Genomic DNA, 15348 nt, shown 5'->3' with positions numbered 1-15348 from the left:
ACATATGACTGGATGTATGGGCTGTACTGGGGGTATAAGGATATTACATATGACTGGATGTATGGGCTGTACTGGGGGTATAAGGATATTACATATGACTGGATGTATGGGCTGTACTGGGGGTATAAGGATATTATATATGACTGGATGTATGGGCTGTACTGGGGGTATAAGGATATTACATATGACTGGATGTATGGGCTGTACTGGGGGTATAAGGATATTACATATGACTGGATGTATGGGCTGTACTGGGGGTATAGGGATATTATATATGACTGGATGTATGGGCTGTACTGGGGGTATAAGGATATTACATATGACTGGATGTATGGGCTGTACTGGGGGTATAAGGATATTATTACATATGACTGGATGTATGGGCTGTACTGGGGGTATAAGGATATTACATATGACTGGATGTATGGGCTGTACTGGGGGTATAAGGATATGACATATGACTGGATGTATGGGCTGTACTGGGGGTATAAGGATATTACATATGACTGGATGTATGGGCTGTACTGGGGGTATAAGGATATTATTACATATGACTGGATGTATGGGCTGTACTGGGGGTATAAGGATATTACATATGACTGGATGTATGGGCTGTACTGGAGGTATAAGGATATTACATATGACTGGATGTATGGGCTGTACTGGGGGTATAAGGATATTACATATGACTGGATGTATGGGCTGTACTGGGGGTATAAGGATATTACATATGACTGGATGTATGGGCTGTACTGGAGGTATAAGGATATTACATATGACTGGATGTATGGGCTGTACTGGGGGTATAAGGATATTACATATGACTGGATGTATGGGCTGTACTGGAGGTATAAGGATATGACATATGACTGGATGTATGGGCTGTACTGGAGGTATAAGGATATGACATATGACTGGATGTATGGGCTGTACTGGAGGTATAAGGATATGACATATGACTGGATGTATGGGCTGTACTGGGGGTATAAGGATATTACATATGACTTACTGTTATAACTGGGCGTGTCCCGGTACGTGTCCCGCCCAACCAGCAGAATTCCCATGTACAGTCCCGCCCACGCAGCTAGATTCCCTTCTACAGCCCCGCCCACACGGGAGGCGGCCCTGGAAGGCCCCGCCCACAGGCCGAGCCCTGTGCAATGTCCGCCTCCCGGTCACGTGACGCCGCTCTCTCACGGATCCGAGGTGGAGCTGAGCCGCCATTTTCCCCCAGTTCCCGTTCTCTGACACCCTGCGCCGTACGGCGGGCAGCACGGGGACTGTCTGACGGTGTGACTCCCTGGCAGTGTGCGGCCTTTCCTCCATGACCAGCTGTGCGGCCGGTTTGGTGACACCGGATCCCCCGTCCTCCTCCCCGGCCTGATCTCCTCTGTGCCAGACCCCAGCCCGGAGTCGCCATGTCCGGTCAGAGCATCACGGACCGTATCACGGCGGCGCAGCACAGTGTCACCGGCTCCGCCGTCTCCAAGATCGTCTGTAAGGCCACCACCCACGAGATCATGGGCCCAAAGAAGAAGCACCTGGACTGTGAGTAGCGGGTCCCTGGGGGCCACATCGTGTGGTGTGTGGCTGGGCTGCCTGGACGGCCCGTTCTCTGTGCTTATGGGTGCCAGTGTGTATGTGGTGCCTACTGGGTGCCAGTGTGTATGTGGTGCCTACTGGGTGCCAGTGTGTATGTGGTGCCTGCTGGGTGCCAGTGTGTATGTGGTGCCTACTGGGTGCCAGTGTGTATGTGGTGCCTGCTGGGTGCCAGTGTGTATGTGGTGCCTACTGGGTGCCAGTGTGTATGTGGTGCCTGCTGGGTGCCAGTGTGTGTGTGGTGCCTGCTGGGTGCCAGTGTGTATGTGGTGCCAGTGTGTATGTGGTGCCGGTGTGTATGTGGTGCCGGTGTGTATGTGGTGCCAGTGTGTATGTGGTGCCAGTGTGTATGTGGTGCCTGCTGGGTGCCAGTGTGTATGTGGTGCCGGTGTGTATGTGGTGCCGGTGTGTATGTGGTGCCGGTGTGTATGTGGTGCCGGTGTGTATGTGGTGCCGGTGTGTATGTGGTGCCGGTGTGTATGTGGTGCCAGTGTGTATGTGGTGCCAGTGTGTATGTGGTGCCTGCTGGGTGCCAGTGTGTATGTGGTGCCTGCTGGGTGCCAGTGTGTATGTGGTGCCTGCTGGGTGCCAGTGTGTATGTGGTGCCTGCTGGGTGCCAGTGTGTATGTGGTGCCTACTGGGTGCCAGTGTGTATGTGGTGCCTACTGGGTGCCAGTGTGTATGTGGTGCCTACTGGGTGCCAGTGTGTGTGTGGTGCCTGCTGGGTGCCAGTGTGTGTGTGGTGCCTGCTGGGTGCCAGTGTGTATGTGGTGCCTGCTGGGTGCCAGTGTGTATGTGGTGCCAGTGTGTATGTGGTGCCAGTGTGTATGTGGTGCCAGTGTGTATGTGGTGCCAGTGTGTATGTGGTGCCAGTGTGTATGTGGTGCCTGCTGGGTGCCAGTGTGTATGTGGTGCCTGCTGGGTGCCAGTGTGTATGTGGTGCCTGCTGGGTGCCAGTGTGTATGTGGTGCCTGCTGGGTGCCAGTGTGCATGTGGTGCCTGCTGGATGCCAGTGTGCATGTGGTGCCTGCTGGGTGCCAGGGTGCATGTGGTGCCTGCTGGGTGCCAGGGTGCATGTGGTGCCTGCTGGGTGCCAGGGTGCATGTGGTGCCTGCTGGGTGCCAGGGTGCATGTGGTGCCTGCTGGGTGCCAGGGTGCCTGCTGGGTGCCAGGGTGCATGTGGTGCCTGCTGGGTGCCAGTGTGTATGTGGTGCCTGCTGGGTGCCAGGGTGTATGTGGTGCCTGCTGGGTGCCAGTGTGTATGTGGTGCCTGCTGGGTGCCAGTGTGTATGTGGTGCCTGCTGGGTGCCAGTGTGTATGTGGTGCCTGCTGGGTGCCAGGGTGTATGTGGTGCCTGCTGGGTGCCAGGGTGTATGTGGTGCCTGCTGGGTGCCAGGGTGTATGTGGTGCCTGCTGGGTGCCAGGGTGTATGTGGTGCCTGCTGGGTGCCAGTGTGTGTGTGTGTGTGGTACCTGCTGGGTGCCAGTGTGTGTGTGTGGTACCTGCTGAGTGCCAGTGTGTGTGTGTGGTACCTGCTGGGTGCCAGTGTGTGTGTGTGGTACCTGCTGGGTGCCAGTGTGTGTGTGTGTGTGTGTGTGTGGTACCTGCTGGGTGCCAGTGTGTGTGTGGTGCCTGCTGGGTGCCAGTGTGTGTGTGGTGCCTGCTGGGTGCCAGTGTGTGTGTGGTGCCTGCTGGGTGCCAGTGTGTGTGTGGTGCCTGCTGGGTGCCAGTGTGTGTGTGGTGCCTGCTGGGTGCCAGTGTGTGTGTGTGGTGCCTGTGTGTGTGTGTGGTGCCTGTGTGTGTGTGTGTGTGGTGCCTGCTGGGTGCCAATGTGTATGTGGTACATGCTGGATGCCAGTGTGTGTGGTGGCTACTGGGTGTGTGTGTGTGCGCACCTGCGTGGTGTCTGCCAGTGTGTGTTTGTGCGCCTGCCATTATGTGTGTGTGTGCGCGAGCGCGGTTCCTGCCAGTGTGTGTGTGTGTGTGTGCGTGCCTGCGTGGTGTCTGCCAGTATGTGTGTGTGCGCCTGCGTGGTGTCTGCCAGTATATATATAAATATATATATATATATATATATATATATATATATATCATCATCCTCATTTATTTATATAGCGCCAACATATTCGTAGCGCTTTACAATTGGGGACAAACGTAATAAACAAACTGGGTAAAACAGACAAAGAGGTGAGAAGGCCCTGCTCGCAAGCTTACAATCTGTGTGTGTGTGTGCGCGCGCTGCGCGCGCGGTTCCTGCCAGTGTGTGCCTGCGTGGTGTCTGCCAGTATGTGTGTGCGCGCGGTTCCTGCCAGTGTGTGTGTGTGTGTGTGTGCGTGTGTGCGCGCGCGTGCGCGCGCGCTACCTGCCAGTGTGTGTGTGCCTGCGTGGTGTCTGCCAGTGTGTGTGTGTGTGTGCGTGCGCGGTTCCTGCCAGTATGTGTGTGCCTGCGTGGTGTCTGCCAGTATGTGTGTGTGCGCGCGGTTCCTGCCAGTGTGTGTGTACCTGCGTGGTGTCTGCCAGTGTGTGTGTGTGTGTGTGTGTGTGGTGTCTGCCAGTGTGTGTGTGGTGTCTGCCAGTGTGTGTGTGTGCCTGTGTGTGTGGTGTCTGCCAGTGTGTGTGTGTGCCTGTGTGTGTGGTGTCTGCCTGTGTGTGTGGTGTCTGCCAGTGTGTGTGTGTGCCTGTGTGTGTGGTGTCTGCCAGTGTGTGTGTGTGCCTGTGTGTGTGGTGTCTGCCAGTGTGTGTGTGCCTGTGTTGTCTGCCAGTGTGTGTGTTTGTGTGTGTGGTGTCTGCCAGTGTGTGTGTTTGTGTGCGTGGTGCTTGCCTGTGTGTGTGTGTGTGTGTGCGCGAGTGTGCATGGTGGCTGCCAGTGTGCGTACGTGCGTGGTGCCATTTTATTTTGAGGGTCCCTCCTGTGTGGTGCTCACTGGGTGCCAGTGTGTGTGGTGTCTGGAGGGTACAAATGTATTGTGGGACCCTTCTGTGTGAGGCCCAGGATGACAGCGTTTTGTGGGTCTCTGCTGTGTGGTGCATGAAGAGCCTTCTGTATTCAGGTGATCTCCTGTGTGGTGACTTAGGAGTGTTAGAACTGAAATATTATTTCTGTATTGACATAACTAGCCCTGCCTTGGTGGTAGGTAGCTGGCCATACCATTGTCTGGTTACCCTCCTGCAGCATGGCTGGTGACAGTACTAGCAGGTTGGCACCTTGCTCTACCTATATCTAGTTATAGTTCCCAGGAATTACTTGTCATGCCATTGGCAGCTTGAATACCCCCCAAGCAGTGTCTTCTCAGCCCTTGGATGTGAGGCCCTTTCTACCATCCTTATTAACTAGACACAGCAAGATCCTACCTTTTTTATTTTTTTAATGTATTTATTTTAATGGAAGCCTGACTGCTAAGCTTATGTTTTGTTTTGAGTGTCCACTTTTATTGAAGAGACATGACTAGATTGTTTAAATTGGACAGAATTGTGTGGATGTACTTGTGCTAACTGTGGGCTGGTTGGTTGGAGGTCCCTAAGATTGTGGTTTGAATTATGAACTGTAGTTGTCGGATTCAGGATGTTGTACGCAACAAAAACCAAAAGTCGCCACTTAGATGAAGGAACAAGTTCTCCCATAGGAGTATACTACTTTTCTGTATAATGCAGCCACAACAGATCATATAACTTTTTGAAATAGTTCTCTTGGGATTCTTAGATGTTTTGCTTTAACTTTGTGGCTAAACATCCCCCCACCCCCGTACAGTTCAATTTTCATTGATTAAATGATTGTGCGTCAGTGCTGTATTTCCCGTTGCTTTTGTGTAACTAATATGTGGATACATGACAGAATCGCAATGTGATTGGCCTGAATTTTTGCAGTGTTGGACGTGCTCCTCCCTAGACTTTGGAGCTACTTGTAAAACAGTCTCCAACTATGACAAGTAGCTTCTAAATTCTGTGAACGTAACGAAGCTGAACAAACTCACTGAACGTGTTCTAGTTTTGGGCCATTTACGCTGTTAAAGCAACATTGTAGATTAAGTTTAGGGGACGCTAACATCATTGGAAGTGTTTGTATGTTGGTGTTATTATCAGTCTCATTAGCAGTGCTAGAGACAATCGTGAGATTTGTAAATATAAAAAATATCAGAGTAAACCAGTTTGTTTCCATCTGTATTCATCTTTGCAAATTAATGTCTCCAGTATCTGATTCCCTGTTGCAGTTGCTATAGAGCTCATTCATATACCTGGCTATGGGCTCGTACCCACTTGTCTTTTCTGAAAATGTGTTTTACCGCATTTATATCCTTGTTTCCAGTTGTTGTCATACCCATTGGTGTCTTTTCTTGTGTTGTTTGCGTTGCATTTTTGAGGAGCATGTTGTGAATTTTTTTTTAGAATTCGTATCAAAAATGCAAAAACGTATTTGGGTTGGTGGCTTAAAGTGATTTTTTTTTCCCCCCACAAGTGTGTGTGTGTGTGTGTTTATATATATATATATATATATATATATATATATATCTCTATCTATATCTATCTTTTCTTCACTTACATTCACATTTGTTGAATATGTAGCTTAATAGACATTGCTGGCTCTGCAATGCAAACCTTAGCTGCATCTGTGTGAATCCTCTATTTATGCATATTTGTATTGAAAAATTAATCCAGATGAAATACTGAGTTGAGAGTAATCTGGGGAATATTTGGTGTGTTCATCGGTGGCTGCGCACTGCAGGCTCTCCCATATATTATGTGATCTCTTATTCATTAGTTCAACACTGAAAGTACAGAGACACTATTCATCTGATTAGTAATAATGTATACAAATGAATTTGAAAGTTAAAAGATGGAAGATAAGAAACAATGATTGCTGATTATCTGGAATTACTATACGACAATGGAGTTTCATGTACAACACAATTACTTCCTGTTTCAGAAATGTGTGTACACCTGAAAGGAAGCCATAAATATCAGCTGCTTCTAGTAACATCACTTATCACAGCACAAGGGACAATAAGTACTATAGTATTATATGTTCTATTGTTTTATAAGGAGAGCAGAACTGGTGGTCTGCAGAGAGGGTACTGTAATGTCTTTTTAAGTGGAAAAACGATACATCACATACGGGACCCAGGACCTCCATAACACTACTTTGTGGCATCATTGTTCCAGGTTTCTGACTTAACACAAAGATCAGAGAGAGTTTGACAATATGGAGCCAGGAAAACGGAGAGTTCACTGGGTTAACTACAAAGGACGTCAAACAGTTGGATACCAGCAGTAAAGCTGGGTACACACTACAGAATTTTCCACCAACTTTTTACGCTGATCGATGTTCCGATCACTCGGTCCATGGACTGCATACACACTAGCCTTGTTTAGGAAGATAAAGGGAAGAGCGGACGTCCCTTTAGCGACTATTTACAGCCATGTTGTCGTGAGTAATGACTGTAATTTCGTACTCGCTGTTGTGGATCGGTCGGAAACTTATGCACACTACACAGCGGAAACGAGATTGGAACGAAAATATTAAACGGTACGACCAACCAAATGAGGCGACAATCGTCCATTTGGGCAGACTTTCGACCATCGTGTCACTGCACACACTGACCCGACTTTTGAATGAGCGGTCGTATGTCGGCTGATTTAGCCGATTATTGGACGAAAACCGTGTAGTGTGTACCCAGCTTAACTTTGCTCAGCTCTGACGCCGTTTTCACAATCTGGCTGCGATGAGGATGTCTACACAACACTGAAGTCACTAAAGCTACAGACAATGATTTGACCAGTCTTCCGGGGTTTGTCCGACCCGATCTTAACATAGGATGTCTGCGCGCCATGTCTTTGTAGCATATGAGTTTCTTTAAGCATTCAGCCGCTTGTTGTGGTTAAGCATGAATAGCTATAGCTAGATCTTGTTCTACCAGAGGTATTCTGATTCTGAAAGATCATTTAGATAGAGATCAGCTCAGCACATAGGCTCTATTACTGGAGATATTTGAGCTACATAAACGGGCTGCTGAGATCAATCGTATGTAGACGCTCGGTTCTCCCCTCAATTGACTGATTTTGAAAATACGGTTTTCTCTTCACCTGTGTAACAGAATTTCCCTGATTTAGCCACTTTAATATAGAAGCATTGTTACTGTTCTAGATGGGAAATTAATTTTGGCCTCAATTTTCTAAAGATATTGTGAAACGTTTATCTAGGACAGAGGTGTCCAAGTTCGGTACTCAAGGGCTACCAACAGTTCATGTTTTTAGGATTTCTTTAATCATACACATGCGAGTTAATCTATTTGGCTGGATCAGTAATTATCCCAGCTGTTTCTACCGACAGAAATCCTGAAAACATGAACTGTTTGTAGCCCTGGAGGACCGAACTTGGACACCTCTGATCTAAAGAGTCAAGTCAATTTACTCTCCTCTTCTTATAACGCCTCTCTCCTCCTTAAGGGCTAGACTACCTGTTGCTCCCCTCCTCCCAGAATGTTTGGGACGTTCTATCACTAACATTTAATGTGTAGTCTCAAGTAGATGTTTTTGTTTTACCAAGTTGAGATAATCTGCTCAGCCAAAAAAAAAAAAAACTTGTAAAAATTTAGTTTAAAGACACTGTACTATTCAGAAACACGCAGGGAGTTAGAACGTAAGGTAACATCGTGTCTCTACTGATTGTGTCAGAGCCTTTGAAGTAGAAGATAGGTATTTTAAAGGCTGGCTAAATTGTTTAAAGCACAGAAGCCACCTCGGCAAACTGTCATTGGTTATGATCCAAGATAAAGTTTGCTAAATATTTTTAATCCCAGTAATTAAAATAGAGCTCCATCCTCCAGTAAGAGTAGGGATTAACACTCCTCTACCTGCCTGTGGTCAATTCTGGGCCAAGAGCACTGCAATCATCCAATCGGAGTCTTTCAGATCGGCACTGAGGTGTCAACAGCTGAAATTGGAAGTTCTACTTATGGTGTTTGTTTTTAAAGATGCCCTGTAGCTCCTAGACACATGGCCTTCTTTAATGCCCATTATGTGACGCAGGGCGCTGATCTATTGGCATTTATGGATAATCTTTAATGTTACATTAACATGGCAGCTTCGACTCATGTTAATAAGTATAGGAATTGTGGTTACTGTGGGCTGTATGTTCCTGTACATTGTCTTATCTCCTGGTCTGCAGGTGATTTCCTATGGGCGGAGGTCTCGGGTGAATCATTGTCAGATCACAGTGCAGAGATAAGTGAGCGGATTATGTTCTCAGGTCCCATCACTTCTGCTTCTCTGCTACTATAATACCCAGGGAGGGATGCATGTGTTTGTAGTGTGACTTTTACATAAGTAACAACAATGCAGTCAGTGTATTTGCTTGGTAGATTTAATTTCACCTGCACCTTCCTAGTGTCAGCGTTTGTTATCTGTACATTGCCCGGGTGACCTTTATTATTTGCTCTTAAACTCAGGGTATCTTTATTTCTTTACCTATTATTTTTTCTCATGAGATTACTGGTGAGGTAATGCTTGTTTGTCTTCTGATACCTTTGGACCGTTAGGGATCTATCTCCACCAGGCTGATCTCATTGCCCACAGTTCAGATATGAAGCATTAGTGCCCTGTTTTGTCCTCATCTGATTGTTCCCTTCAGTTTATTGTGGATTTCCTCCTTCATGGCACAAACGGATGCCATCCTGAGACCTTGGGCAGTGGGCGTATGGTTTGTGATATAGGGCTAAAGTTACAATGCAAAGAATAGAATCTTATTTCCTTTCAAAGTTGCTGTGACGGGTCTGGCTTTGGAAACGGCAAACCAGAAGGTTTATTGGCTCTGTAAAGCAATCCAGACATTATAATTTTCAGTGTCTGTATTTAGATTTCATCCACTTTAATTTCTGTAGCCCATATTCTACGTGTTGATGATCTGTTCGTTTCAGTGATCCTTGGTCCAGAGATTTGTTAGTGATAGTTTATTGTATTGGAGTACAGACAGAAGTTTGAGCAGTTTTATTTTGCCGTCCTAATAATCGGTCCCACTAGGTCAGTGATGGCTAACCTGTGACACTCCAGGGGCTAGATTTACTAAGCTGCAGGTTTGAAAAAGTGGGGATGTTGCCTATAGCAACCAATCAGATTCTAGCTTTCATTTATTTAGTACCTTCTACAAAATGACAGCTAGAATCTGATTGGTTGCTATAGGCAACATCCCCACTTTTTCAAACCCGCAGCTAAGTAAATCTAGCCCCAGGTGTTGTGAAACTACAATCCCCAGCATGCTTTGCCAGTAGATAACTAGCTGATAGCTGGCAGAGCATGCTGGGACTTGTAGTTTCACAACACCTGGATTGTCACAGGTTAGCCACCACTGCTCTAAGTTTTGGAATTGAGGCACAGTTGCAGATAGCTTGTACGCTTTACCATAGTTTCTCTCTGCTTGGATTTATTGCTCGTTCCTGTGTATTTCAGCCATCGTCCGTTTCCAAATTTTATAGCCCATAAAACTTTCATTAGGCGCTTACATGTGTACTTACATTTCTGTCTAAGCAGATGGTTTTATCCAGCTAATGTTGGAATGTTGGCAGCTGACTCTTCCGAGAAGGAGGTTTGTGCTGAGCTTTAGCAAATATTACTTATGTTTACTAAATATGATTAAAGAGGAGAAGGGGGACATAATGGATGACTGGAATTAATTTTGATATCTTCATGTTGATATCACATTTCGACGTATGTTTCCGACGAAAGTGTCCAATATCTGAAGTTATCCAGAAGATGAGCGAGGTGACTCTCTTCACCATACCTACACAGGTAAAACGGCTTTTTATAATTAGACCTGCAGTTGAATGAATATAAAAGTACGACATACAGCTGTGCAGCAATACGGTCATGGGAACCATCTACAACAGTGATGGCTAACCTGTGACACTCCAGGTGTTGTGAAACTACAAGCCCCAGCAGTGAGAACTGGGCATCCCAGATGCCATTGGCACTGTAATGTTAAATGTGTGTTGTACATGCCCTTTCTCCCCCCTATGGTACTTTTGGACTCCTCTTGCTCTGTGACCCTTTATAAGACGCAGACTTTTTAAGTCTCCTCCTTTTGGAATGCTGTGGGATTTTGGAAATGAAATCCTTAATTTGGGTAACTGAAGCTTTTGTATTGAGGTATTTTGGGTATAAAGGATCTTGTCTCTATTCTGATGTGCTCTGTCATGGGGATCTTTATTTAGCAAGTACACGTTTTTGGTGAATGAAAGGAACTCATTCTGCACACCTTTACATTGAGCCCTGGGAGACAGATGGGAATACACTCATGCCTTGCCAGTTATCAATAAGCAATTGTTTAAGTCTAAGGTTGTATGCAACTGTTCCACACCAAGTGTGAATAGCACCTTCTTTGGCTCCTCTATTTGCTTTGACATTCAGTCCTTTTGATGGTGTGGCACCGATGAGGCCCATTGAGAGCTGATTTCTAGAGGCTCAAGAAATCTGGTCATTGTTCTGGTGTGTAAAATGTATCTGTAGAATGGTGTGTGGTGGTTACACCTGTATACATGTCATTTGTTAGCATGAATTATATGGATTATGCGAGATGTGGCTATGGACAGATCAGAATAGAAGTGTGTGACAGGATGGACAGCCTGTGTCACCCTGCTGTTGCTGGGATCCGGCTAGGCTTACTGTGCCATCATTCCCTTTCTTTATCCCAAATGCGCCCTCTAACCGCAGTAGGAGGGGCTTAAGCTGCCGCCACCACTGGACTCCTTACCGGCATCCAGAACTGGGTTTCTTCTGGGTAACTGTCGCTACTAGTTTACCCCCTTGCTGGTGCACCTGGGCTTGGTACCTCTGACCTCTTACTATGGATCAGGGTTGCTGTGGATGGATCCCCCCTGGCCTATCGCACTGACCAGAGCTGCTGGGTAGCAGGCAGAGTGGTGGTACCGGAAAGCTGGGTCCAACCCTGAATACAGCTGATAACAGGTTAGAGTTGGGCCTAATCTGTAGATCACAGGAATTTCAGCATGGAAACGTTGGCAAGCAGGTCTTTGAAGCAAGTGATGTTTATTTGCTCAAGTGCTCTGTTAAGGACAGTTCACACTGGTTTAAGGTACCAGCGATCAAGAGGTCAGAAGAAACAATGACAAATATTCTTTGTATATCGCTGCAGCATTGGTGGCACTATATAAATAAATGATGTCAAATTTTCACCCCTAGTGGGAAAAACTGCTTATTTCGGGTAATCCAACGTGAACTCTGTAGTTTAACCACTTTTTTTTTTCTTTCTATGTAGGGTTTGTTGTGCTTTTCAGAAGCTCAGTCATACATGTCTGAATTAAACAGCCCCAACCCCTACTGGATGTCCTTTAGGATTTGCTTTAAGAAGAATGATTGGGTGGGGATCTTGTGTACCCGCCCACCCTTTTATTTGTCTTCTCCCTGTTTGACAGGTGATTGGAGGAGAGACAGGTACGTCTATATCACTGACCTCTATGGGAAGACTGACCGCCGATGTTGTGGTCTTCTGTAAAGGACCAGTTCATCTATCCATAGTGATCAGTGATCTGTTTACATGTCTGCCCTCTATCCACCTGTCTAATAATTGGGATCTCTGATGTATAGACTGTCGTGTTTGCATTGCCCATCAATACGCCTGAAAAAATGATTGCTGGTGTCTAAGTTTTGGGATTACTTTCTATTGATGTAAATGGATTCACATTTTCACTGGCTTCTTTAAAACGTCCTGCTGACTCCTTAATTCTTTATTATTTGGTCCACCCCTGACATAGTCTGCCTTTTTATATTAACTTTAACATTATATCAGATGATATATCCATTATATGGAATTAGGCTTTATTCTTATGAATACTGACTGTCCAGTCATTAGGAACAAGGGACATCACTAAGCGTGTAATTCCTCCGAACCATCGCTTGTGTATTTCAGCCTGGTCATTGTGCAGGCACTTTTGCCTAGTTATTTGGCTATTCTGTATAAGGAGTTTGAAGAAGTCTCTCCACTTTAATGCATCGGTCTGGTCAGTAACATTAGATCTGACGCCATGGTACAATTTGTACATTATTGTTGACCTCGGTATTCATCTTCTGCTTCTGAATTGCGTTGACCGTATAGAGACCTCTTTTATTTGTGCTTTGTCCTCTCTAGACCACTCATTTGTGATTTAATCAACTCCTATCAATAATATAAATGTTATTTGGTCCTGTAATGCTGGGCATTGATTACATTAGTATCCTGCCTTTTAGTGGGCTGACTGTACCATGTCCCCAGTTTTAAAGTCTGCCAATCCGATCACCAGGATGCTCACAACAGTACAAATCAGGAGACCAGTGTTGATCTTTAGGGAGTGTACTCGCGGTTATGTAATTGAGCAATGTAGAAGGTATATATGTCTCTTTATTGTGCCAGTGATGGCTTTCCCTGCATGGATCCAGACAGCTAGCCACAACTTTATATATAATTGAGGACAGGACTCTTGGATTATTCATTTTATTAGTCCTACATCGCTTCTGTACAGTGTTTCTATAGATGGGTAAAATGTAGATCTATAGGTGACCTCTCTAATTCACTAGTTGATCTTTCTTACACATTATACAGACAGTTCTGTGTGTTGCAACCACTGCTCTGTCTTTGAAGTGTCTCTGATAGTGACGTCTTTTATCCTTACTGTATATATGTTATTGAGAAATAGCTGCGGGTAAAAAAATATTTCATAAGTCTGACTTGAATAATGATGCAATCCCAGCTACTAGATTGTATTTATATTAATCTACACCCGGGCTGTTTATCCGTCGCAGGGAGGTCATTGGCAGTATTGGTCTATATAAATAGATATTCGGGGTGGCTGCTGTTCTAAGAAATATTGATTGCAATGTCCAGAAATGTGTTGTAATATCATCAAACCTGGATGTGCCAAGATTTCTATGTCGGGAAGGGGTTAAGGACATACCTATCAAGAGGTCTGTGTTAATTGGTTTTCACACCTTTACACAGAATCTCTATATGGTGCTTGTTTTAGGCTAGTTGCACACTACAGAAAATTTTCTCCCAATGTGTTATCTGTAACGATTTTACAAATGACTGATTAAAAAAAAAAGGACCGATCAGCATGCTGATTCATGTGTAAACTTTTATGCCGAGCGATTTTACATGTGATCGATATTCCGATCGCTCGGTCCATGGACTGCATACACACTAGCCTTGTTTAGGACGATAAAGGGAAGAGCGGACGTCCCTTTAGCGACTTTTTACAGCCATGTTGTCGTGAGCAATGACTGTAATTTCGTACTCACTGTTGTGGATCGGTCGGAAGTTTATACACACTACACAGCGGAAACGAGATTGGAACGAAAATATTAAACGGTACGACCAACCAAATGAGGCTTCAATCGTCCATTTGGGCAGACTTTCGACCATCGTGTTACTACACACACTGACCCGACTTGAACGAGCCGTCGTATGTCGGCTGATTTAGCCGATTATTGAACGAAAACCGTGTAGTGTGTATCCAGCTTAATGACTATACACGATTTACAAGATTTACCCTCAGACCTGTGCTTGTCATCTGTCATAACCATGGGCTGAAAAGATTGTGACTCTGTAAACTCTATGGAGATCCTTATCCTATGTGTGTGTGTATATATATGTGTGTGTATATATATATATATATATATGTGTGTGTGTGTGTATATTATTTATTTGTGTTTTCTTCAGAGGCACATATATGGAAACCCCCCCTCTAGAAACCCTGTGTTTGCCCCTGGCACTGCAGAATTAGTGGCACTATATATAAATAGCTGATGATTATTGTTGACTAGGGTCAGACGATCGATTTTCAAACAAGTCACCATCCTCCTGTATTGAATCACCTGTCTGAGAGATTTATAAATCCTAGAAGGCATTGACCAGGATGTGGATAGTTGTGATGACGTGGTATAATACAATCTAGGCTTGTACGAGTCCTAAAAGCCAATGAGCGAAAGCTCGTAATAGTTGTATTGTTTTATAATAAACCCCAGCTAAATGTTGACCAGATTGAGTTTACTACTGGTCTTTGCAATTGGACACTGGCTAGAGATAAAGGGTTTAGATATGAAAATATGGTTGCTGATGTGATAAACTAGAGTTACTGTCTGTTAGCTTGTCAATATTGATTCCACACACCAAATGGCTTTGCCTGTTGTGGGTCTACTTTCTTGTAGATGTTCACATTTTAAGTGTAGTAAATAACCAAACCCACCAGATTAATGCACTACTAGGGTTCTGTCGACAAGCTCTGTCCATAAATGGTATTTTTGCAATAGTTTTAAAATACTGGTTTGTGTCTGTAATTATTTGCAATTACCCTCTGACTTTGGTTGCAGTTTTTCATCCTTGCTAATAGAGCTGGATTTTATAATCTGCCCGAAGTACCCCTGGTTATGTATAATACAGAATGAGAGAACACTGGTTTAATCTGCCCGAAGTACCCCTGGTTATGTATAATACAGAATGAGAGAACACTGGTATAATCTGCCCGAAGTACCCCTGGTTATGTATAATACAGAATGAGAGAACACTGGTATAATCTGCCCGAAGTACCCCTGGTTATGTATAATACAGAATTAGAGAACACTGGTATAATCTGCCAGAAGTACCCCTGGTTATGTATAATACAGAATTAGAGAACACTGGTATAATCTGCCGGAAGTACCCCTGGTTATGTATAATACAGAATGAGAGAACACTGGTATAATCTGCCGGAAGTACCCCTGGTTATGTAT

General features: G+C 45.2%; 1 protein-coding gene across 13 annotated transcripts in view; it reads left to right on the top strand.

Annotated features, from left to right (window-relative positions):
- The first annotated feature begins 1140 nt into the window (after positions 1–1140).
- Positions 1141–15348, top strand: part of PICALM (phosphatidylinositol binding clathrin assembly protein) — a 55973-nt gene continuing 41765 nt past the window's right edge. For 6 of the 13 annotated variants that reach the window (XM_075198686.1, XM_075198676.1, XM_075198679.1 and 3 more), the window contains exon 1: positions 1141–1548. In XM_075198686.1, the coding sequence (XP_075054787.1) occupies positions 1419–1548 (130 nt within the window). In that variant the 5' untranslated portion in view covers positions 1141–1418. The remainder of the gene's footprint in view (positions 1549–15348) is intronic. The other 7 variants (XM_075198675.1, XM_075198678.1, XM_075198684.1 and 4 more) reach the window with 4 other exon arrangements.

This window comes from Mixophyes fleayi, chromosome 2 (assembly GCF_038048845.1).
Source record: "Mixophyes fleayi isolate aMixFle1 chromosome 2, aMixFle1.hap1, whole genome shotgun sequence".
In the NCBI taxonomy this organism is placed as follows: Eukaryota; Metazoa; Chordata; class Amphibia; order Anura; family Limnodynastidae; genus Mixophyes; species Mixophyes fleayi.
Note: the sequence above shows the minus strand (reverse complement) of the source record. Positions and strands in the feature narration are given on the sequence as shown.